Source organism: Mus musculus, chromosome 7 (assembly GCF_000001635.26).
Source record: "Mus musculus strain C57BL/6J chromosome 7, GRCm38.p6 C57BL/6J".
Classification (NCBI taxonomy): Eukaryota; Metazoa; Chordata; class Mammalia; order Rodentia; family Muridae; genus Mus; species Mus musculus.
The window spans coordinates 76,395,402-76,421,266 of NC_000073.6; the positions used below are offsets into that span (position 1 = coordinate 76,395,402).

Below are 25,865 nucleotides of genomic sequence, written 5' to 3' on the forward strand. Positions count from 1 at the left end.
ATAAAAATAGTCTGTGGGCAGTGTGCTGACCCCTGCTTTAGACTGAGTGAGCCTCAGCCCTGAGGACTGTATTCCATTAATTCTTATTTCTTAAGCCATTAACTCTAATGTATTTTATACAGCAGGCACTCAGAGCAAGTTATTTGAATAAGCAAAGGAATGGATAAACAAATGCATGCAAATCCGGTCCCCTCTCAGTGCACTTACTTTGTTTTCAGTTTGGGCATTCAGGGGTTAACATCCAGGGTTGTGTAGTTGTAAACCCTTTAGGTTTTAGAACTTGTATCATACTGGCATAATTGATGGCAGCCTGTGGGTTGACAAAGATAAACTATCACAAAGATTTAAAGGGATAGACAAAAAGATAAACACTCCCTAGCTCCAGAGGCACAGACTGCTTCCTCATCCCATCCAGGATTGGCTGTACAATTATTTATTTATGTCAAGATGCACATCAGTTGGTTCCCAGAGATCCTAGAAGTGGCAGGTTACAGAGCAACTTTCATATATTATCTCATTTAATGCCCCAAATACTTCTGTAAGACAGGTAAATATTTAACAATTCCACAGCAGCAGTGGTTTTCAATGTGATTGATTTTGTCCCCTCAGGAACATTTATTGAGGCTAAGGACAATGTGACTGCCACATGTATGGGAGGGTTACTCCTGGAAGCGAGGGGATCCAGACCAGTTTGCTGTTAACATCCTACAGTGCTCAGATGGCCTCCTACAATAAGTAATATCCAGTTACCGTTGTCCATAGAGGTTGAGAAAATCTTGCTCTCTGGAGACTCAGAGAGGTTGGCTGAGCTCCTCATAGCTGTGTAATACACATTAGATGTGCTGGGAATAAGATATACCCATTCATTTCATTCGAGAAGGCTTCAAATCTGTTTTCAAAAGTAAATGATTTGGAATGACATCTTGGTAGAGATGTGTATATAAATGGATGACAGTGAAGGTTAGAGATGCCACTCAACCTGTTCCTTAGCTCTTGTCCCTAACTTCAGACTTCTGCTAGACCCTAAGTCCTTCCACATTTCCTGGAGTCATTATTGTCTCTGTCTGGTGTGTGTGTGTGTGTGTGTGTGTGTGTGTGTGTGTGTGTGTGTGTGTTATTGTAAAGCTTCCATGTTATGCTTGTGCAGAATGAGAGAAAAGCAACATAGGCATCATGGAGGAGGTCATGGTTATTATAGTCTAGGTGATAGAAAAGCAAATGGACATATTGATAGTGGTTGGAGCTGGGTTCAAAGGAATATGCAGGAGGTTCAAGGACTTAAGATTTCATAGTGAGGTGCCATTGGAGGACAAGGTGGAAGGCAGCAGGCTGGATGTGTGTGCTCTTGGATCCTCTTCATCTACCGAGTCTGGAGGCTCTATGAAACATGAGCTGAATTACTCTTCTGTAAAACCACACAATTTGCTCCCTTGTAGTGCAAAGTGCTCAACTGCAATGTGGCCAGAAGCAGGAGATGTTACATCATACAGGTGCCTCAAGTATCAGCTATCCAAGAGGGCAGGTGGAGGAAGCCTCTAGCTTCTTTCTTCCAAGTGTAGATCCTGCCTTCCTCAGGTGTCATCCTCTGATGTGCTTACAGTGGAAACAGACAAGTGAAATGAGGGGTGGGGTCTCAGCAAGGGTAACAGTTATTCTTGGGGCTTTGGGAGTATTTTTCTCACCCCCTGAGAGAATGCAAAACTCTGTAGCATGGGAGTGTCCCTGACAGTTCAAGGCAAAGCTGCTCATTCCTTGGACTTTTTTGTTTTGTTTTGTTTTGTTTTCAGAGATGGCATAGACAAATAATGATGAAGGAGGGTAAGGACACCCTTACATCCTTCATGTCTGCATGCCTCCCTGCAATGGAGGATCTCTCTCTCTCTCTCTCTCTCTCTCTCTCTCTCTCTCTTTCTCTCTCTCTCTCTGTGTGTGTGTGTGTGAGAGAGAGAGATTCAGAGACATGGAGAGACACAAACACATAGAGACAGACACAGAAAGAGATAGACAGGAACACACACATGCACATACACACACACACACACACACACACACACACACACACAGAGAGAGAGAGAGAGATAGATTCAGAAAGAAACAGACACACAGAGACAAAGAGAGACACAGACACAGATACAGATACATACATACATACATACATACATACATACATACATACATAGAGAGACACAGAGAGATAGAGACATATAGAGAGACAGAGACAGAGACACAGACACACACATACATACATACCTACACATAGAGAGAAATAGAGAGACAGAGACACAAAGACATACACACAGAGACAGATACACAGATACACAGAGAGACAGAGATAGGGAGACAGAGACAGAGACAGAGACAGACAGACAGAAAAAGGGTGCAGGGAAGAAAGACCCTTCCCTACTTTTTCTGGTATTCCCTATACTTCTCCCCTTACCTTCCCTCTTTGCTCTTCCACTTTTTCTTATTTTCACTCACCAAGTTTTGGCAGTTTCCATTTGCTTCACTCTCTGGATTTCAGGAATCTCCTAGTTCCAGGTCCTGCCTTGTAACTCCTTCCTACCACATGGGTCTCAGCCCTGGTGTCCTATCTGCAAAAGTCACCAGAATTACTTTTCTGTTCCAGTTGCCACTACCTGATGCACTGTGTGTGTCAGCACCTGTATTCCTCCATTGACTTCACATACAATTATGCTCCATGAGGCCTGGGACTTCAGCTTGTTGGTCGCTGTGTCCCTGGTGTATATTGGCATATCACTGACAAACAGATGCTTGTCTAGTGGATTAGTACAGCACCCTAGGTGTGTGGGCAGGACTTTAGTTGGTAATTCATTGCTTAAAGCAGCAGCAAGATTTGGTTTTGAGGGAAAAGGTGTCTGTTTATTTGTGTATGCAGAATGAACTATCCAGGTTGCTGTCCATTGCTGAGAATTAACTGATTTTAGATACTTTTTTTAAAGCATTATATGACAATATGATTGTATTTCTTGCATTGATAGAGAGGTGCATTGATATTCACATACTACCAAGAAAGAACTATATGCCACCAACAGCCATAGATGCACTCCCACTGGTAACATTTTACCTTTTGAAAGAAACTTGGAAAATATGGTTTAGAGTTAATAAAAGCATAAGCTAGGCCTGGTGGGCCTGCCATTACAACTACTCAGGAAGCTACTGGAAGAATGTAAATTATCATAGCCCAGAAATTAGTGAGACTCTGCCTCATAGAGATAGATAGATAGATAGATAGATAGATAGATAGATAGATAGATAGATGAAATGATTAAATCACAATTCACTGGTACAGTTCGGCCTGTCTTAGGCAAAAAAAAAAAAAAAAAAAAAAACAAAAACCCTGAGCCCTACAGAAAGAAGAAAAAAGTAAATTACGGTATGAGACTATTGGTTTGCTTAAATATGTGATGCAGAATATGCAGAATTTTGAATCAGAGGATCTCTGTTCTATTGGGCTTTCTGTTGTGCAGTGTGTCATAGCTACCAATCTTCCTGCACTAGGCGGTGAGCGTGGAGCACAGGAGAAATGGCAGAACCTCTTCTTGTTCAGGGAGAGGAAGATACAGATGCCAAGGCTTAACTGAGAGAGTGAAGGCCCCTCTGGTTTGGAACTATGTCATGGGAAGTTAGTTTCTAAGTGTAGCTTCCAGCTTAAAAGAGAAACATCTAGATTCAAACTCATTTGGAAAAACTATGGGTGGCCTCCTCTCCATCTGAGCCACTATCCCTGGAACTAAGTGAAAGTGTCTTTAATTTTATAAAGGCAGGTGATGGGAAATCATGATTTACTTGAAACTAACACTCACCTTATAGTTAAGTTTACTGAGCTGTATTTACATTACTAAAAGAAATGAGTAAACGAGGGAGGACAAGTGTACACCTCTCCTCCAAATCAACACACTCACATCACAGTCAGAACCTGACTTCAGGACTGGCCTCCATTAGCGTCTGGGTACAGGAAAGATCCACAGACATTGTCTTGAGAGACCTGAATAATTATTGGTTACCTATTTGTGCTCATAACCCTTCCTGAATTTGCTTCTCACTAGGAAGTGTTAGGGGTCTGGGAAGAATCAGGGCAAAGGGAAGATGTGGAGAGAAACCCATTTCCACTGGGGCCCTTCTGCTTTATCTCTAGCCTTCCAGAAACATTTCGCAAGAAGCTACTTGTACTGGTGAGGGTTAAATGTTGTGCTGAATACAAAACTGGATGCTAACGGGGGCATCAAGGGTTTGGGAACAACTTAATATGTTGGCTCTTTGGTCAGATGGGAGATTCTATTAGAACGCTAGAGATGCCATTTATAAGCTCGGTGGACTTAAATAAGCCTTTCAACAAATCTCCGACTCTGCACCTTCATTTGTAAAGTTAGAAATGTAATGCTTTTTCTACAGCACCTCCCTAAGACAACCGAGATGATCCGTGCGGAATGATTAGCTGACGCTGAGCTCATAGGAAACATTCAACTAATAAATAGTTCCCCTTGTACCCGGCCGTGCAATGGGAAAGCAGGCAGCTCACTGTTTTATAATGTGATTTGGAAGCCCCGGGAAAGGCTATTTTGTCCAGAGATATTTTCTAAATTGGCTCGCTGAGAAGATCACCATAAACAATCTATTGCAAAGGTGTACACAGTACATATTATAGGTAGGGACAGCCTTAGCTTGGGCCTCCTAATGTTTCAGAATGGACAATTCCAGGTGAGATATTGCAGGGCTTGAGTGCTGTGGGTCAAAGTGCATGCTTTAGTATGAGGTCTTGATTAGGAATGAGCAAACCTTGTGATATAATGGCTCCTGGTTGGTAGACAGCGAGGAAAAAGCTTGCAAGAAGATCTCAGACGATACAGGGGAAATTTTTTTGGGTCTTGATAAGTGATGTGATTGTGTGCTCTCCATTTTCTTTCTTGAGAAGGAAAAGCTCACACATGTCCAGAAGATGGACTTTTAGGAAGTTTCTGAACAAAGCATAGACTCTTTGATCTTTAAAGGCAAGAATTTCCCAAGATAGCACATTAGGGCATGCAATGTAGCTGAACATGGTTTCTCTCCCTAGATGTGTCAGAAGGGCTCAAATCCTTGCATTTATTTATTCTTATATACACGTATATTTTATTACATCCGAGAGTGGTTTGCAGTTTGACTGTGGAATATCCTCATGAAATTAATTGTTGGATCCCATGTGCCCAGCTGGTAGCACTGTGTTGGAGTGTTTGGGAAATTTTAGGATGGAAGCCTAGCTTGATGAAGTAGCTAATGGGATCATGCCTTTGGTGGCTATCATGCCCTGCCTCATTTTGAATCCCCCTGCTTGCTCTCTATTATGGTGAGCTGACTTGCTCTGCCACGGATTCCCTGTAATGGTCATTGGTCTTGCTTTGGTACTACTCCTGCTTCCTTCCTTCCTTTCTTCCTTTCTTCCAAGATTCTTCCTTTCTTCCTTTCTTCCTTCCTTCCTTCCTTCCTTCCTTCCTTCCTTCCTTCCTTCCTTCCTTCCTTCCTTCCTTCCTTCCTCTCTCTCTCTCTCTCTCTCTCTCTTTCTTTCTTTTCCCCAAAACAAATTTTTATTAGATATTTTCTTCATTTACATTTCAAATGCAATCCCGAAAGTCCCCTATCCCCTCCCCCTGCCCTGCTCCCCAAACCACCCACTCCCGCTTCCTGGCCCTGGCATTCCCCCTGTACTGGGGCATATAATCTTTGTAACACCAAGGGCCTCTCCTCCCAATGATGGCCGACTAGGCCATCTTCTGCTACCTATACAGCTAGAGACATGAGCTCTGGGGGTACTGGTTAGTTCATATTGTTGTTCCACCTATAGGGTTGCAGACCCCTTCAGCTCCTTGGGTACTTTCTCTAGCCCTACTTCTTTCTGGAATAGGAATTTTAATACCGTGTCAATGTAGTTTTGGAAACGGTAATTTGTTCTTGGTCTTATATAAGGACTCACATCTATGGATTTATTTTGATTCACATGGTGAATGGTAAATGGTAGAGCGAACGCTCACCCTCAAAAGCTATGTGACCCTGGTGCTTCTGTTCTTGAATGGGGCTTTCAAAAGGAACACATAGTGGTGGAACATTTGACTCTCTGTTGTGCATAAGAACAGAGAGGTTGATAGAATCAGAAACAGTGCCGATTGTGTTGACGATGGTGATCTTCTCAGGCAGCAGGCATTGAGCAGTCAGTGTGTCTCTGGCATTAGATGGCTTACTTTCTGATATTATCTCAATTAACACTCTCAAACTAAGAGCAAAGAAGCAATTGTTTGTCTTGTCTTTAAGATTAAAAAGACTAAACAGTGGAGATGTGAAATAACATGCTCACTTGTGCACAGCTGGACTGTGGTGGAGCCCAACCTTGTTCAGGCCTCCAGATAGACAGCTGTCAGCATGCAAAAGGGTCTTCACAGAGATCAGGGCTGACAGGGTTCCTGTGTCCCTGGATCCTGCTGGTCCCAGTTACTCCCAGTGGTGTTGGAACAGATGTTGTGTCCTCTTCACCCCTGATCCTATGATCCTGGGTGTGAAATAAAAGCAGGGACATAAGGACATACCTATGGACAGCAATGATGAATTTAGGGGCGTATATGTGTGCCTTATTCCAGGATGCAGCTGCTAGGGTCTCACATGCTCCTCTGCTGCAGAGTCCTACATTTCCTTACTCTACCTCTAAAGAAATGAGACAATCCTAAGATAAGGGAATAAAGAACAGCAATGACAGACAACTTCCTTTTCCTTTGCCAAGTAAGAGGACAGAGTAGTGGGATGCCTGTAGATGTACTAATCTGGGACCCGAAACATCTCTCACAAGCGGCTGCCATGAGGCTCCAGATTCTCCAGGAGAAAGTCAGTCCTTTGAGGCTTATAGGTCTCTAGGCTTTTCTGTTTAGAAGACAAATATCTTTGTAAGGATGGTTCTGCTCACCAATGCCTTCAGGGGCTAGGTAGATAATTCACTTTTAAAGGAGATGGGGTAAGACAAAAGGTGAGGTGGTTGCTATGGTAACCTGCAGGCCTGCTTGCCCTGTGATTAAACATTGACAACATGGCATACACCAAAAGTCTACAGGCTGTAGCTCCAAACACAGGATTATTCTTCCTTTACACTCTTAATTATTTAAATGTATTGTAAAATACTTGGAGTAGTAAGAAGAATCTGAACAGGCAATCAGGACCACCAATAACCCCTCTTGGGAGCTAACTTAGCTAAGTACCACTGATTTCGTAGCATAATTCTTTCTGCTTTATTTATTTTTCTTCTTACCTGAGTGTAAAAACTACACCAGTCGGTGTCTCCACAAAAGTAAAAAAATTAACTCCAATTAAGAACACTTTGAGTGAAAATAAGAACTCCTGTATACCACATTTCAGATTGAGAATTAGCTACAAGTAAAGCTCCAAGAGGACATTACCCAGGGAGAGGAGTACAGCAGAGAAAGCTGAGCAGGAGTGAGAGAGAACAGAAATGAATCAATTCTTTGCTGTTCAAGGATTCCACAATGGAAAATGGGCCAAAGATCTTTAGCTGTAGTTGGAGTGGCCAACCTAACAAGGGATATGTAGGAAGCAGGGAGACACAGGCATCAGGACTTCTCTCGCTACTTCCATATCCCAGTCTGTGTACCTTGCCTCATCTTTCTAGGAAGTGAAAATGTACACACACACACACACACACACACACACACACACACACACACACCTTCATACAATAGGAACTGATTTTTCTAAAAACAATTTTAGGAAGAAGCCATTTATATAGTCAGACTACAGAAGAGCTGGTCTTCTTAAAAGAGGGTTGGAAAACTTAGAGTCCCCCAGACTCTGAGCTCACCTAGAGCTGTATCTGAAAACTCACATTTTCTTCTGAGTATTTTTCTATGCTGAGAAGTGGTGTTTTTCTCTCAGATCTCCCAGGAACTCCTCTGAGCCACTGATCCCAGCGACCCTCATTTCATTCTTTGGCTCTTCTCCACTTTTGCTCTTCCAAAGTTTGATGAATCTCCACTTGTCGGCTGGTAGATGCATATTGACTTTTACAAAACTTCCCAAACCATTCTCAGAGAAAGATTGACCGATGTTGGGTCAGTAAAGAAGGGGGCTTAGTTTCTTCGGGTGTTAGTAAACATGGCAGCTTGTTGGGGATTAACAGGAAAACCATGAATAAAATCATTGCTATTTGATAAGGGATTTTTCTCTCAGACAATTAAAGATTTTTTTCCTCCGTTACTCACTTCTTTTCACCCAAAGAGAATAATGAATGAAGGTCATTTGGATAATGTATTATTGGTCGCATTGCCTTAGAATAGATAAAAAGCAATGTTATCCACCCTCCCCCAGTGTCCCATATTTGCCATTCTAACACTTTTCATCAAGAAATATTGTCCTTTAATGACTCCTGGTTAGTCCCCAGTTTTCTTTTAAAAACTGGATATAGATAGACTGGAACCCCATTCAGGCAGCTAAGGACTGTAGCCAAGACCAGTCAAGGCAAGGCATACTTTTGTTACAGAGGACTAATCCGTTAAAGGAAGCTTCTGAAGAGCTTTAAGCCTTTTACAAACCTATCACTGGGCATAAGTCTCATCACTCTCAATTCAGGGTCATGGCTGCACAGAATATTGTAAAAGGAAAAGCCAAAATAAAATCAACTCCACACATGGGTCAAAATTCTCAGGGGTGTTGAGTGAAGCCCTGCAATTTAAAATGTTATAAACAAGCAAAATAAAAGGTCTGTTAATATTATGAGGATAACCTCAGTGGAATACAACATTAAATTTTCCTGCTGTTTTTTTTTAACACTTGTGTGCACTTACATGGTCTTGTGGAAAAATAATACTTGAAGCTATAATTCCTCTCTTCTGACTATAGTTCAAGAGAGTTCCCTCACACACATTTGGCTAGAAGCACATATTGTCTCATAAACCAGCAGAAGTAGGTCCTATAAAGGAGCCATGGAGCCTCAAGAGAAGGGCTAGGTTTGAACATCTGTGGCAGAGTCACAGAGTCAGCCATCTAGAGCTCCACAGTATGCCTCATTTGTAGGAGCTCGAAGACCACAGCCCTCTAGTTGGGTTGACATCTCCACACACATTCACTCACCCCTTAGTGCAGGGAAGTTAATTTGAAGAATAGCATAGACTAACTGTTGGCAGAGGTACCTTGGAGTTATCCTTGGTCTTGTGTTTCTACAGAGACAACTTGCAAGATATCTTGATAAACAGATCCATACAATAGTCTCAGTGGATATAACCTAGAAAACTGGGACAGAGACATCATGGTGTAGCAGAGGGGAAGGCAGAACTCTTAAATTTCTATCAGCCACAAGGAAACCTCACAAAGTAACCCTTCATGGTGAACTGTCTGCCTTGGCCTGAACATAAGCAGTGTATTTTGCTCTCTTTCCACAGCCTACATTTGTGTTTAATAGTCTTTTTTGTGAGTAGTTCCCTTCTTGTTCTGAGCCCTGCCTTCTGCCATAATTTCTTTGTAGTTTGGTTTCACAGTCCTTCTCTCTAGAGGAGCCATAAGCTCAGACAGCCATCCATGAGAACAGTGCTGACCAGGGTGAGGTTTGGTTTGCTGTGCCTAACAAGATGATAGAACAGAACCTAACATAAATTGTTACAGATGCGATTATTGGTTTCAGACCCAGAGAAAAGAGGGATGAACCATTGATCCTGGGAAGGAATCTGGATATGTCTGGGAGTTTTGTGTATAATGGAAAGAGAGCACATGAGGGGACCAACCTTCACTAAAGGTTGTGGTCCATTTAAGGGCTTGCTCACAGAGGTTGTTGACTCACTCCTTCAATGGAGTATGGTATGAAGAGGACTTGCTTGTATGGTTTGGATGCAGTGCTTTTGATCTGGCTGGCTGTAGAATGAAGTACTGCTTTAGGGTCCATGAGTTGAGGAATAAATACATCATGTTGGAGTCACGCCTGGAGAGGGGAAGGTTTCACTAGATCAGAGGAAGCAAATGTTGACAGGGTAACCATATAGACATGTGACCCAGTGGTCGTCCCTTAACTGGCTTCTCGACTGTGGGGAAAGCACACAGCATGTCTCTTACACATAACAACCTTTGAATCATAGTGTCTTACTTGATCTTTTTCTTTAGCAAACCTTATAGAGTCATAGAGAATAGAAACATGATGAAGATGTCCCCTCCTTTCCTTCTTCCTTCAGTCATTCTTGCCTTCCCTCCTTTTCTTTCTGCCCTTCCCCCATCTTTCTCTATTCCCAACCCAACATTATTTTCTTTTTTTCTCTCTGAGAAAAACTTACAGACACATTTTCCAATAGTGAATTTATTAAAAAGTAGGAGATTTTTCTTATATAACCTCTATTTAACAAAATCTAAAAATAAGCTGTTGTGTAACTTCTCAGGGAGTTACAAACAAATGCCTGTTCCTCTCAGATACGGAATGACACACCAAAGAATTGATGATATAGAAAGTCTATCTTGGGGAACCAATTAATTTTGGAATGTGACTTACAGGAGCTTGAATAATGGGTTACTTAAAAGAACAAAAGAAACTCAGGCGGCTACATCACTCAAACAGTGGATCCCTGCATGGGTCATGACTCACAGACCAGCATAGCTGACACTCCCTGCCCAGGTTGCAAGCAGGTGCTCTACTAAACAGTCTTTGGTCCACAACTATTGGCTGTTTACCTAACTTTGGAGATGGGTATCTTGTCAATATTGTAAGTTTGTGAGCTTCCTGGCCCTTGAGAAGAAGTGTTCTCTGAGCCTTGGAGGAGGTGATGTGTATGTCAGCTTATTTTCTTCCATTTATGGAAGCATTGAGCTACTATGTCATAGTAACAGTCACTTATTTCCAGCACTATAACAGGTTATGAGTCTCTGAAGTAAGCACTGCCTGTTGCAAAGAAAAGGGACACTTCTCTCCAAAACTGAGGCTGATGGTAGCGATGATCTATGGGCATTTAGAAGGCAATTTGAAAGCTGGCTTCCTGGGTCTGACAGGCTCCAGTCCAGCACTCATTGCTTCTTTCTCAGCCACACCTGGCCGCTAAAAGGACCCATCATGGGGAAAAACTCCCACATGTCTACCTCCTCACAAGGTGAAATATTTGGCATGTGCCTCATGAACATGACTTACGTGCCAGGTTGAGGCATGAAGATTTGTCAGAGTCCCTCCAACCTTCAATTTTGCCTTACTTTGTGGGACTTTGCAGAGGCGCTAAAGCTCCAAACTAGTCTTGAGGCCCCTTGGAAGTAATTTCTTTTTTAACTCTTTAGTGAACACAAAGTTGCCAGTGCAGTGAAATGGGCATCGAATAGAACCTGTCACCTAATTCCCTTAGTAACATCTGTCCATCCTCTTTCCATTCTTGGTATTCATGAGGACTTCACTCAGTAATCATCAAGTATCCCTAATGGTGTGTATGAGCCTGTCCACGAGGAACCCTTGTATCACGACATATAAAGTCCTCGTCTCTAGGACGGATGGGCAGATACATTGTTCAGTTACTCCGCTTAGTAGTTAGACTGATCTGTCTGCATCCATGTCTCTGAGCTTCACAAGCATGGCTGTGAGGGACTAGTCCATGCCTTGCTTAAAATTATTTCCAAATTCTAACAGTTCAAAGATAGAATGCTTCCTGGTTATGGAAGCTTCCATTCATTTTTCTAAATTTAATTTTATTTGTAATTCATTTTTTACACTCCATTTTCTATTCCCTGCCCCTCCCCATCCATCCTCTGACTGCTCCACATCCCACACCTCCTCCCCACCCCACCCCATCTCCAGGTGGATGCTCCCAACCCCCACCCCACCTGTCCTCTAAATACCCTGGGGCTTCCAGTCTCTTGAGGGTTAGGTGCTTCATCTCTAAATAAACACAGACCTGGAAGTCCTCTACTGCATGTGTGTAAGGGGTCTCAAATCAGCTGGTGTATGCTGTCTGGTGGTCCAGTGTTTGAAAGATCTCGTGAGGGTCAAGATTCCATTCTTAAAGCCCCCATCTGCACGCATTGTCAAGAATCCCATTTTCTCTGTATCAAGGGTTGGACTGGAATAGTACTCTCTATCTCTTTGACCTCACTCTTTTTTCTTTTTGCTGTCTGATTCTTCCCATGGGTTCCATGCTTGGGGATGCCAGGAGGAGCTCATTAGCAAGGTCTAAAGTGTATTTCTCTCTCCTGTGCCCCATCAGCCATAATGACAAGCAAGTATCTCAACCTCATCTTAGCTTTCCCACTCTTCACGCTAGTGCTGGGGGAAGGTCTACACGTCTTTCTCCCACCGCAACTCCTCCATTACATGAGCGAAGTTCACTGAAGGCAGAAAGTTCAGATGTGGTTCCCTTCAGTAGAGGACTTCCAGGTCTTACCATCCATAGAGGCTACCATGGCCCTCCTTGGAGCTCTTTCAGTATTGAAGTATCTCTGCTCTAGCAGTCATCTAGGTGCATGTTCAAACCCATGCCTGACTCAAGATGAACCATCTTGTATCACCTGGAGGAAGACAACTACCCTGTGATTTCCTCCAAGGCCATTCACCCCTCAGATGCCTTGGCATCAGTTACATGTTTTATTAATCCATAGCAGGGAGCATACAACAGCCACTATTAGCAAGGAGCCACACTACATGGAGGAAAGTAGCTGCACTGCATTGGGACTGTCCCTGAGGATGCCCCACCCTCAGATATATCAGACTCAGTTGCATGTCTTAATGCCAGTAGCACGATCCATTCAACAGCGTCTTTCAGTATTATCTATGGCTCTGTCAAGCAGATGTTGAGTGCCAATTGTGTTATGTGACTTTCCCTGTGGAGACATGAATAAACATATATTCATCACAGAAAAGGGTACTGATGACAAACCAGAGAAAAGATTCTATTTAAGTCTGGCTTAGTGATACAATGGAGGTTATTGTGGTTGCTTTGTAGGAGCATGGTGAAAGGTTAGTTCCTGGGATGTGGGTGACTCAGACAGCTGCATCAAGTGGTCTGAGCAATGACTCATGAAACTTGCAGCCGTTCCCTTCAGAACTTGCAGGTGGTGGCTCCTGCAGATTCTCCTCTATCACTACAGTTACTTACTGTTCTGTAGCCTTGGGAAAGGGTCTTGTGAATAGTGTGAGTTTCAAGAACTTCGAGTCTTATGGGAAAGGGAGAGGGAGTGCTTCAGTCAGAAAGAAAGAGCAACATAGCATAAACATTGACACGGTATTATGAAGTGATCTACACACTTTACCCGAATTTTAACCCCTGGGTCACTGATGCTTTTTCTAGCAAAAGGAAAAAAAAACATTGGCCTATTATTTGAATTTTAATTACATACTGTTCTTAGGTGTCAGATCTTCTTAGTCTTTTTCTGTCGCCATTCCAAGTCTTTTATTTTTTTCTCTTTTTATGATCCTGACATTTGTGAACAATATAGGTCACATGTCTTATAGCATTTACCTCACTATGAGTTTGCTGGCTTTCCTAATGCTTAGATTAAGGTCATGTGATCTGTCAGGAGTACTACAGAAGTGATGCTGTGTCCTTCTCAGGTCATCATATAAGGGGGCTTGTTACAACCCCATGTCCTATTACTACAAATGTTGATTTTTGTATAAATAACACCTGCCAGTTTTATATGCTGAACTGTTATTGCCATTGTAAGTATTATGTAGCAACACAGTGTGGCATTCTCCCGCAACTGTTTCCTGCGGAGCTGTGATTGACACGACCTTTTCCCTTTGTCTCCAGAGTCTAACTGCCGCAGGGCAGTGAATAGAGGCTATGTCAACAGCTTGCTCAGGCTGCATCAGGACTGGCACAGCCGCGATGTGACCAATACCTATGTGACGATCCGCCATGGGCTTCTGCTCTGCCTCAGGCACATTGTCGCCCTCCGCTCTGGCAGGGAGGCCTTCTTGGCAGCCCAAGGCATGGAGACTCTCTTCAGCATTGCACAGGTAGCCAGCATGGGGATTTCCACAGCAGGTGGATGGTTTCTGGGTGATGCTCCAAGACTTGGAGATTGTCCTGAACAGAGCAGGGAAAACGGGAAAACAACTTCAATGTGGTTCTTGTTTCAATATGGCAGGTGTTCTGGATTCAAATCCCTTTTCCTTCACTCATTATTCTCATTCAATCAGTATGTGTTCATTCAATCATTCATTCATTCATTCATTGACTTATTCAATCATTATGTGTTTATTGTCTGCACATTACTAGAAGTGACAAAGAGAATAGTGATTGGATGGGGCTCCAGAATAACAGATCCCAGCCTAAAGCTGTGAAACTTTTAAACCATCATCTTACATTACAAATCATCAACTTGATATTTTTTTTTAAGAAACATATGATCCAGCATGGTGGTGGTGCATGCCTTTAAGCATAGCACTCAGGAGGCAGAGGCAGAGGCAGGCAGGTCTCTGAGTTTGAGGCCAGCTTGATCTACAGAGTAAGTTCCAGGACAGCCAGGGCTACACCAAGAAACCCTGTTTCAAACAATACCAACAACAAAAGAAATAAAAGAAACATAAACATACACACAAACATGAAATGGAATAGAAACACTTAGAATTTTTTGTACACTAAGTTCACATGATTCATGTGTTCAGGCAAATGCATACTGTTTTTTTCTTTTCTTTAAGTAGTTTCTTTGTCTTCTTCTGAGTGTGAGCTGTCACTGGACTAAATGTTACTGGAAATCTGTGAGGAACATGGCCAATTAGACTTCTGATCTCATCCTAGCAAAAGGCAGGCATTAAATAAATGAACCATCCAATGAGAAAGAGTTTTTTAGGTGGTCTGTGAGACCAACAAAGGAAGAGCGACACCTGTAGGTGGAAGGTGAAGATCATTTAGAGATCTAAAGTGGGTGACACCCAAATGTAAATTATTAGACAGCTCATGATACCAAGTTTAGGGGGGGGGGGAAATGTCCCAGGCAAAGGGAATAGTGACTCCCTTGTTTGGCACTTATCTGCACCAAGTGTGGTGTGTAATATAAGGTTATTTGGGTTCCAACTCAAGTAACACACTCCTCAGCTACACTTGACTGGGGCAGATTTAAATACCATCCCGCTGGAGACATGAGTATCCCATGTACCCATCGTCTGCTCACATTCATATGCCTCATGGTCCCTGTTATCTTCCCAGGTGCCGGTCTCTGGTGCCCATTGCTCCTCTCTGGAAACTTTCCAAATTTACTCTCCACAAGTACATGTGGAGGCAATGAAGCAGCCGATGAGAGTGCTGCTGGTCTGCACTCATCGCGTCACTAGACATTTCCTATTCTTTTAAAAATAGCATTCTCCTCTACACACTAACGTGATCCTCCTGTGCTGCAAACCAATATCTAATTTTCTGTCTGCTCTCACCCCTGGTTTTTCTCTGTCATTACTGAGTTCAGAGCTTCTCAGTCATGAACTAGCTGCATTTTTCATTCTGCCTTTTCTGGATCAAGCAGTGCTTTCAGTTTTTCCAGGCTTCCCTGTGCTCTGTAGGCTCACGATCCCCCAAGTCTCTAATCTCACTCAGTCCTTGTGAAATTTCCCCCTTGATAGCTGGTGCCAGGCACTCACATTCCAGGTGGCATGCTCACCCAGTCTGTCCTCTATATTACTGGCTGTTGTTTCTCCATTCTGTACTAAAAATATCTAAAAGGTCAGAAGAGGGAAGAGATGGCGATTCTTACAGTTGCATATTGAAGAGAGGGACACAGTGAAAAAAATATCACAGCAAATGAAGCCCTGGTATGTCAGGGGCTCCCAGTACATATGCAGAGCTTCAGAAGCAGTTCCTTGACTAGTCAGTAATGTCTGGAATCCCGCCATAAAGCAAACAAGCAGGTCCCGGCCTCCAGTTGCTGTTGTAAAAGGGAGCTAAAGGTGAGTGGAGGCAGAGCCTACACTTTATAGTGAGGTTTATCCAATCCATGCTGTAATGTCTGATCGGTATTATATGAAGAAATAGCCTGAGAAGGGTTATGGAACAATGCTGCATAAATTGGCCATGATGTGCTAAGCCTGTTACATGGAAATGTGTGCTTATTGCATGTGTGGAAACTCCCATGAGTTGGACTCCACACATGCACTGATAGCCCCATTTAGCTTTCAGTCTTTAAAACAATATGTTCTCCTACAGAGACTTTTTTACCAGCTTCACCTTTTAACCTAATGATGTCTTCTGACATTGACCTCCTACTTACTACTTGGCCCATTATCAAGGGGCATGGTGCATGTGGTTGTTAATGCCCTGGACTAGGTACATTTTAACACCCCTCCTCGATACCCTCTGTGTATTGTGCTCATTGCACGAGCCACACTTTTCAGATGCATAAGCTTGCTTCTCTTCTACTCAGCTCTCACCCGGACTATCTCACACAAAGCAAAAGAGCAGTTGCCATCAATCATCATCAGTGACCATGTCAATGACCATTACAGGTAGAGCTGGGCTCTCACATGTTGGCAATTTGGACACTCTTGGTTAGGACTTAGCTCTGTCTTTCCTAAGGCTGAAGCTCAGAACGTCGTCTCCAATCTGCATCTATTTACCTTTTTTATTTCTCTTCCACGCTCCATTTTCTTCTTTTCAATACTAATCACTTTACAACAAACACTTGGGGCCATTTGACCAGGCCAAAGAGGTGAAATTTGTTCAACCAATTCATTTTGCACCGGGAGTGTTTCCTGCTGTGTCCTCAGAGACACTTGATTGGTACCATTTGAGCACACTAAAGAGGAAGTGGCATTCTTGATTGCATTAAGACATTTCTGTTTTTTAGTTGCCTCACTTATATTTTACAGTTTGCCTTTTGTGTTCACAGGGCTGGCTGGGGACTGAATGCAGGCTTTGTACATTCTAGGCAAGGGCTCTAACCCTGAGCAGTATCCAGAGGCCTCATTGCTAATTCTTGAACATGTTTGTGTGCACACGTGCCTGTGAGTGTAGGTGCACATATATATGTATGTGTGTGTGTGTGTGTGTGTGTGTGTAGAAGCCAGATATCTAGTGGCTTCCTCATTTCCTTTCAACTTCATTTTTGGAGAAGGGATCTCTCACTGAACCTGGACTCCACAAATTTGGTTATGCGGGCTGGCCAGCAAGGTCTCTGGGTTCTTCTAACTCTATTTTTTCCAGATTATAGATATACTGTTCTGTGCTTTCCTGGGGCATCAATGTTACAGCCTTATGTTTACATTGCAAGCACTTAACCGGTGGAACCACTTCCCCAGCTACATTTTTATTGATATTTAACTCTCTTTACTTCCATGAGCCATCTGTAGTATGAGTATAGAGGTATCACAATAGAACAGCACCGTAATACAGGCCTTATGGGGGACGCTCACCAGCTCCTTGGTCTGAGAAGTTTCTGTACCCTTTAATATTCCCAGACTGGAGGCTCATCCTGAGCACATTTCTACACAAGTTCAGTACACAACACATTTTCTAAGCTACTGGGGAAAACTCTTTTTTGGCCAAAGAGTTACTGAGCTACATCGACTCTGTCTCAATTTAGTAAACTTGTTTCTACATTTTTCACAGTGTCTGTAAAGACAGGTATTGTCATGTTCCATTGCCATCAAAATGTTACATCTGCAAATCCAAGTTTCCTTTTCTTTGAGAAAGTATCAAGCAGGGTCTGCACAGAGGGCTTTGAGACAAGCAAGTTGGCTAGAATAGGCATATGGGACTTGCTTAGTTTATCCCTTTTCCTTTCTATCTTTCTGTTCAGATAATAGCCAAAAGAGAAAAGCAAGACTTCCATTAATTTGCCCACTCATTCCCTAACTAAGGCAATCATTCACAGTGACTCAGGAGTGCCTGAAGGATTATGTCACTCCTCTTTCCTCAGGCATCCTGCATAAGGACTTGTCTCAGGTGCAGCCTCCCTTGAAATAAGTTCAAGCCTGCTTTCAGACTAAATTCATCACAATACTAACCCGAGCAGCAAAACGGAAATAAAAATGCACATTCTCACTAGGCAACATTCTCCATTAGAATGCTCCAACTACTAAACATCATGCAGTAAAGCTTTTTACTGGCCACTTAGGCTGTGTGCATTTCATTATCTAAAATAACGTCCCTGCATGGGAGCTGCACACGAGGTCTGTTATATTCTCTCTGCTCAGACCTGCCTGGAGAACAAGAACATGGAACTTGTGATCTCTGCTGTGATCCAGATCCTCAGACAGTGTTACCCTGCGAGTCGGCTTCCCCTGGTCACAGCCAGCAGTGCCTATACCTTCCCAGCCCCTGGGAGCACCAGCTCAGAGCTCCCACTCAATCTGACTGAAGGTAGGTAGCTCAGCTCTAAGACGAGTGTTTGCATTTTACAGCATGTCAGAGAGATGGGGATTAAAGCAGAAACAGTCATTGTTCAGGTCAACTGTGATCTTCTGATAAACTCATTAGGGACATGTATGAAAGAGTAGATTTCTCATAAACAGGAGGAATAAGCATCAAGCTCTATCATGTGGTCCCTAATTATTAGCTGTGCCACATTGCCTGGTGGCTACCAAATGCCTGTACTGTCATCTCATCTAATTAAGGAAAGTAATCTTTCCACCAATTTTGTGACCCAACCTCTTTGCTATGCTGTCTATTGGTGGAATTAATTTGTTGTTTGGAAAAACTGAAATAAAACTTTCACGGTGTAAAACCCTGTGATACACATTTTAGAATATCTGAAAGTGTCGTGATTCAACCTCCAGGAAGACCTTAAAGTCAAAGATTCTAGTTGGTTTTGTTTTTGGTTTTTTTGTTTTTGTTTTTCAATCTCATCATCCTTCAGGGAGTAGATTTTTCACAGTTGAAATTTTATCACATGGCATCTGATCCTTTCTGAAGTTAGTGGGTAACTCTTAAATCTATTACTCCATTTTAAAATTAGGGACCTGATCAAGGTTCTATCTAAATTACAATGGATTTAGAGTACATGCTGTAAACGTTGACGGTGTCAGTTGCGCCAATCAAGACTCTGAAATGAGTGGGAGGGGAACTCACCTGTCACTCATGTGTTATTTCCCTCCAGATTCATCATGGAACAACAGTTTAGGCATCATGGCATCCTCCTTCTGTATGCTCATGTGCACAGCATGTACACAAACCACCGAGCATCTGTGTGCTGGGGTACAGTGCTCTTGCTTAATAATGGGTCCCTCATTTACAAGAAATGCAAGTCATGATGTATGAGAGAATAAATACCAGACAATAAGCATCCTCATTCTTTTGCCTTGTTTTTCCCATCCAGAAGATTTTGACGATGATGGTGATGAAGAGATGGACAAAGACTCAGATGTGGAGGCTGTGAAAGAAGTAGGTCAACGTGCCCTTGGTTGCAATAATATTCATGCTGACACTGTGCAGAAGAAAGGAAGACTTCCTTATGTTTACTGAACTTACCCCAACGATAGTGATGTCTGGAAAGCACAGATACTGTTGTTAATTTTTCAGATGTCATTTTCATCTAGATGCATCTAGTACACAGTCTCTTTGTAAAGCCAAGTCTATTGATTATGATTCAAATATTCTATCAGGGTTGGTGTATTCCCCCCCACACACCTCCCAGAGTTGGTGTATTTAATACATGCATAGAAAGATATTTTAGGGAACTTTGGCTAGACCTTGCCTGTCTTCGTAAATTGATTTTCTTATTCCCTGTCCATTCTGCATGGAGATGTAGTGCTGTACATCCTCACTCAAGCCCCTGTGAATCAGTCTTCCTTGCTTTGCAAAGTGTGCAGCTTTGCTCCCACAGTTCCGATGTCCCGTTTCCTATCCCACAGTGATCCATGAAAGGAAGGTCAGCAGGCTTTTCTGTTTTAAATCAAAGGTCAAATAGTGATTGACTATCTTACACTCTGTGAGCCACTTCTTCTTTGTTTTAATGACTCAATTTGCCATTATGACAAAAATCCTGCCATCCACAAAGCATGAATGAGTGGGTATGTCGCTTTGCTGAACTGAAGAACATAGTTTCTTGACTGCCTTTTTTGTGGTAGGTGTTTTAAACTTTCACATTGTTTTAATATTGACTGGATATTTCTGTTTTTGAGTGGGGTTTCTTGCATATTATGGGATGCTAAGCAACATCCCTGTTTTCTACTCACTATTCACCCCTAGCACCCATCATTTTGCCCCTCATACATGAACCAAAAATACTTCCAGGAACTGCCAAATCATTCTTAATTGACAACTCTTCTCCTGGAAAAAATGATAGTTGGTTTACGAGTTATAATTCTGTCTCTATTTCTCCTGCTATATGCAGTTTTGGATAAGTTTCTCCGTTTATAGTCCCTTAATTTTGTCATCTGTAGCATATGATTTGAGTGACAGTCCTAGAGGTGAATTTCAAATTTAAAAACAATTCTGCGCCAGCACGATGGCTCAGCAGGTAAAGGCAATTGCTGCAGAATTTAATGATTGGAGTTCTGTCCCCAGAACCGACATGGTAGATGGAGAGAACATCTTTGCCAAGTTGTACTCTGACTTCTGTACACACAGACACATAGACACACAGATAGACACACACAAACACACACATACATACCCTATATACACCACACACACACACTCACATACACACACACACCATACAACACACACATACATATACACCACATACACATAACTTAAAAATATTATACACAAATAAAAGAAATAAGCCCCTCCCTCTTTTCTTCTATCCTTCTTCCCCTTCCTTCTTTCTCCTGTCCCTTCTTCTGTTCCCTTCTTTTCTTTTCTGGGAAGAAAGAGGTTTTGGCATTTTCAATCTGAGCAATTTCTCACCTTGCTGATGACAGTGGCAGACATCTAGAGACTATCTCTCAGCCCCATCTTTGAGCTTAGACTGCTATTGACAGTCTGATGTTCCCAGGGTTTTGTTGATAAATAGAATCATTTCTGAAGTCATCAGTAGCAAATTGGTTCTTTGCTCTGGCTTGGCCACGCAGGCCTATAGAGTACGTGCAGAATCATTTGAATAATACTGGGCTGCTGCAGTCATTCATCAATGCCACCTTCCACTCCCCTCTTGCTCGCACTTTGATAACTGGATGTCTGATGCACTGTCAGTTGCCTCTTGTATCTGATGCAGGGAGACACAGCATATGACAGTGCTTGACTTCACACAGCTAGCTAGAATGGTAGGAAGCACTGATAATTTTTCTGATTCCATTCTTAGAAGGATTGTAGGGTATGAGGGTGTAGAAACTAAACAAATATAAAAAATCCAGCTGGGAAAGAAGCGAAAGATAAATTAGTGAGGGCTGAGAAACTATTCATCAAAGCCTATGGACGAGGAGATGGTGAGAACTGGCTACAAGTTTGACCTGCAGAGTAATGAGGTAGCATAGGAATGAGGCTTGTCTCTGGGGTACACAGAAAGCATCAGAGAGCTGCCCATCCAGCAAGTAGCTTTTCCTTGGTAAACACTGTACCATTTGCTGCCTGTGATGTGGACGAGGAGCCAGACCTGTTTCTTTTCTACTCATAGGGCTGACCCAGGCCTTTAGCATGTAGCATTCTTATTTGAAAATTACAGATAGATGTGACCTACACCTGAGTAAATACATTCAAAGAAAGTCTTGTGAGAAGAACGTCTGAGGAGTTGAATGCTCTGATTTGATTAGGAACTGTCAGAGTCAACATAGGAAAAGGGGAAAGGCACATGGAGAGAAGATGGGGGCTGTGTGTTTTCTTCATGCATGCATTGGATTTGAGCAAACTGTGGGGAGAGGAGCATGCATAGAGTACGCTTGCTTTCTTCTTCCCACCCACTTCTTCCTTCTTCCTTTTTAAATTTCTTTTCTTTTTTCTTTTTGATTTTTTTATTAGATATTTTCTTTTTTACATTTCAAATGTTATCCCCTTTCTTGGTCTGAAAACCCACTATCCAATTCCCCCTCCCCCTGCCCACCAACCCACCCACTCCTGCTTCCCTGTCCTGAAATGTCCCTACGTTGGGGTCATTGAGCCTTCACAGGACCAAGGGCCTCTCCTCCCATTGATTTCTAAGTTTGTAGGAAAATTATGTATCATGGATGGGACATATTTTCTTCCTTTCCACTGACTCAGAAATTTAAGCATTTAACTTCCCATTATTCTTTGATTTAGGCCTCTTCCTTATCTCTCAAAATGTGTTTCTAGAGCTTTTGGTAGGTATTTGCTTCCTATTTTAGTAAAGAAATTTGATCTCTCTAGAGTATGGAAAGGCCGAGAGTTTGGACAGTATCATCCTGGGTATATTGTACCTGTAAGAGTCCATCACTCTTGGAAAACACAAATGTTTTCAGAGTGGAGTGAGCCTTAACTTGAAGCTATCACAGGACACTGACCTAGAAGAAAAGTGTAATTACTCATATGATTTGCTCCATGAAGAGAAACTTAGGAGTGTTTGTGAACTTTTAACTCCACATAGAGACATAGGCACAGCAGAATAGACTGTCCCTAGAAACTTCACACATCTGCCATGCTCCGCTGCTGTCTTGTCTCCTGTTTTATCATCTTCCTCTTCTGATCCATGTCCCTGGCATCTTCTTTCTGTATGCAAATTCAAGCAGGCCCTTTATTTTATTTTATTATTTTTGCAAGAATAATTGTCTTTATATGAGGCTTACTGTGTCTTCTAGATCTCATTACATCACAGTGACTTCCTTTGTGTGCCTTTTCAGGTGACTCAGTCCAAACAGCTACTCACACTCCATCCAGCCTTAATGCCATCTGCCAGCACTTCCAGGACTGCTAGAAATGAACTGTGTTCCATTCACTTCATTTCTGTCTCAGTCCTCTTACTAGCAGACGTGTCCCACTGGACCATGGACCTGTGTTTCTACGTCAATAAGTCTTAGACTATCTACAAAAGCATGGAAAGTACTCCTTAAATGTTTGTGCAAGTGAATCACCCAAACAGCAAAGGTAGCCAGGCAAAAGGGATGATAACAGCAATGATGCTGTTTATGAGCAAGACAAAGAATTTCTCTTATAGGATGTTTTATTACTTACATAGTTTATTGCATATTTATTTCTGATGAGGGCTAATGAATATTGACATTGATGATTTAATAAAAGCTTTATATACTTTTAAGTTTTGAAATATAACCTAGTATATATATTAAGTTATTTTCTGGCTAGACTAGCATTACAATCTAAAAATGAGGAACTAAGGACCTCACCTGGTAAAGCAGCAGATGTGTCGCTTGTCTTGACAGCCTGCAGGGTGGATTTCTTGACTGTGATCTGTTCCTTCTTCTGCTATAGGATGATGACTTGGAAACTGATCTGAGCAAACTTAGTTCTAAGCCTGGTCTTGACCTCCCTGAGGAGGAACTTGCACAGTATGATGCAATGTGTCCTGAGCTGTCCTGTAGCTTTGAGGTAAGTAGAGACTGTCATCTACTTCTTAGAAACACATGGCATGATCTCTGTAGAACATGGGAAGCCAAACAGAGGTGTGTAGATGAATCACTTTGTTCATCATTATCATTGTTCCTAGGTCTTCCTGAGAGAAGGACAGAAGGAAAAAAGAGTAGGGAGACCAGAACAATCTCAAGGAGCGTAAGGTCTGACACTCTACACCAAGGATAGAATCAGAATGAAATTACACATTACTAACCATGGCCTGCTGGGTGGGCCTAGAGCTCTGGTTTCACATTGAGGAACACGTGAAAATTCTGGATGATTTAGGTCATCTTTTGCCAGATTGGGGAGGTCATCATGAGAGATGGATTGTTAAAGGTGATCGTCCAGAATCCAGGCTTTTGCATTAATAAATGAACACCTTAGATCTGGTGATGCTATCCCAGGATGCTGCTGGTGCTGAGACCTTCCCTTTGATCTCTATTATTCTCTTACGCTTTTTAACAAATTATGAGCCCAGCCATGTCAAATGGCATAGAAGGCACATGTAGAGAGAACTTGATACACCCTATTTCACTCTAGAAAGCAGAAGAGGATCAGTGGTCAAAATTTCAGAGAAGAAAATTTCATTTCAGTGTATAGACTAAAAAAAAAAAAAAAAAAAAAAAAAAAAAAAAAAAAAAAAAAAGTCTTCAAATCAAAGGCACTGCCTGGGGCACAGTGAAAGCCTTTTCTTTGCATATCACCGAGGCCCCTATAAATGAAGTTGTTCAGTCAGACTGTAATTGAACAGGGGTTAGTGGGTGGAGGTTGCAAAAAAATTTACACACTGTATAGAGTTATTTTCGATTCATCCAAAGTCTCTTCTGAGAGCGACTTTTGTGAGACTCTGGCATTTGTTTACGCTTAAAGCTTAATTTATTTCCATTGGTTGACTCTTCGAAAGAGCTCCTAAATCACAAGGGTCACAAACAGCTAGTATAGAAATAAATTTTTATTCTCTATATGGAAGGAAATATTAATCCGTACTTTTTTCTACTTTGAATTTGAAGGAACTGGAACCCAAATGTGGAGATGATTTGAACAACAAAGACACTCTGCATGCCAATCACCACCACATTCCAAGTGTTGCTTCTCTCAGGCAACACTGTTTTAACCGGGAGCACAGCTCCTGGAGACAAGAAAGAGAAGACACAGTCCACTCGTCCATTCTGCACATGGTGAAGACAGGGAAGTCCGGTGTACCGTCATCCTCAAAACAAAGATCTGCAACAAATGTGAATCAAAGCCTACAACAAAATGGTTTGGAGATCGATTCTTCTGGACATGATACCTCTGACATTCAGGCTCCCTTAGAACAGGCTGCTTGGGACATGGAAGCAATTTCTTGTCCAAGGATAACTGCTTCATTTCCCAATTCTACCAAGCCAGAAGAAAGCATCGGAGCAGCAGAGAAACTTCTGCACACACATGCCAAGCACATACCTTTCCACGATCCTCATCTTTATATAGCCAATGCTATGAGAACAAGATCTGCTGTGGGATTCAAGACAATGGCATTTCCTGATCTCTGGGGCCACTGTCCACCTCCCGCTGCTCAACCCATGCTGGATCGCAAACTGGGAGTACAGAGGTGACGGGTTTACTGACTTGGAAGTTATAGATTTTCTCTTCTAAATCCTTTTACAAATAGAGTGGTTTATACAGATAATCTGCTGTTCATAGGAAACTGAGAACTAGCCTCGAGTACCTTAAATACCTTTGGAGACATATAATCTTGCCTCTACACTGGAGATTTTATAATCCAAGTATGAGATAGTAGTAGGCATGTAATTCCGGGCAAAGAATTTCTCATATAAACCCTGCAATCATATCCATGGCAAACTATCACAACAGGGGGCATCATCTAGTGTTTCCACATTCTGGAAACTTTCCTAAAAGAAATCTTTTCAGAAAAATAAGAAGGTGATTATTTGAGATCTCTCTTGTTTCTACTACAAATTGGTGTTTGGTTTCTTGTTGATAGTTAAAAGTATCATACTTTTATTTCACAGCCCTAGTATTTGGAGAGTGATTTTGCTATTTCCCCATGGACAGAATGGAAAAACATCTCACATATTCTTCAGGGCAGAAAGCCTAAGTAATAGATTATTCCTGTATTCCAAGAAAGACTGCATTGTCCTTGGATCAGCATACTAAGATTAAAGTGAGATCTGATCAAAGATATTTCTCCTGAGGAGGGAGTTTCTATACATCTTAAGCCAGAAGAGTCAACTATGCAGAGCAGAATGTTTCTTTATTTTAAATTTCATGTCTTTAGCAAATTATTCTTTTGATGGTAGGTCCCAAGAACTGTTCCTACTTTGGGTTCTTTTATGATTTCATCTCAACATGACTGCTATGCTTATGATAATCATACTTACCACCCCCATGGGTGGTCTGTCCCTATCTTACTTCTGTCTACCACCTCTTCCTTTTCTCAGGCCAGGCCTTGGCTCCACCTCTCTTTCACCT

At 42.1% G+C, this 25,865-nt stretch overlaps 1 protein-coding gene across 2 annotated transcripts in view; it reads left to right on the top strand.

Moving 5' to 3' along the window:
* Agbl1 (ATP/GTP binding protein-like 1) overlaps window positions 1-25,865 on the top strand; it is an 895,108-nt gene that overhangs the window by 165,811 nt on the left and 703,432 nt on the right. For both annotated transcript variants that reach the window (XM_017322251.1, NM_001199224.1), the window contains exons 7-11: window positions 13,749-13,957; window positions 18,125-18,290; window positions 19,246-19,310; window positions 23,253-23,369; window positions 24,404-24,984. In XM_017322251.1, the coding sequence (XP_017177740.1) occupies window positions 13,749-13,957; window positions 18,125-18,290; window positions 19,246-19,310; window positions 23,253-23,369; window positions 24,404-24,984 (1,138 nt within the window). The remainder of the gene's footprint in view (window positions 1-13,748; window positions 13,958-18,124; window positions 18,291-19,245; window positions 19,311-23,252; window positions 23,370-24,403; window positions 24,985-25,865) is intronic.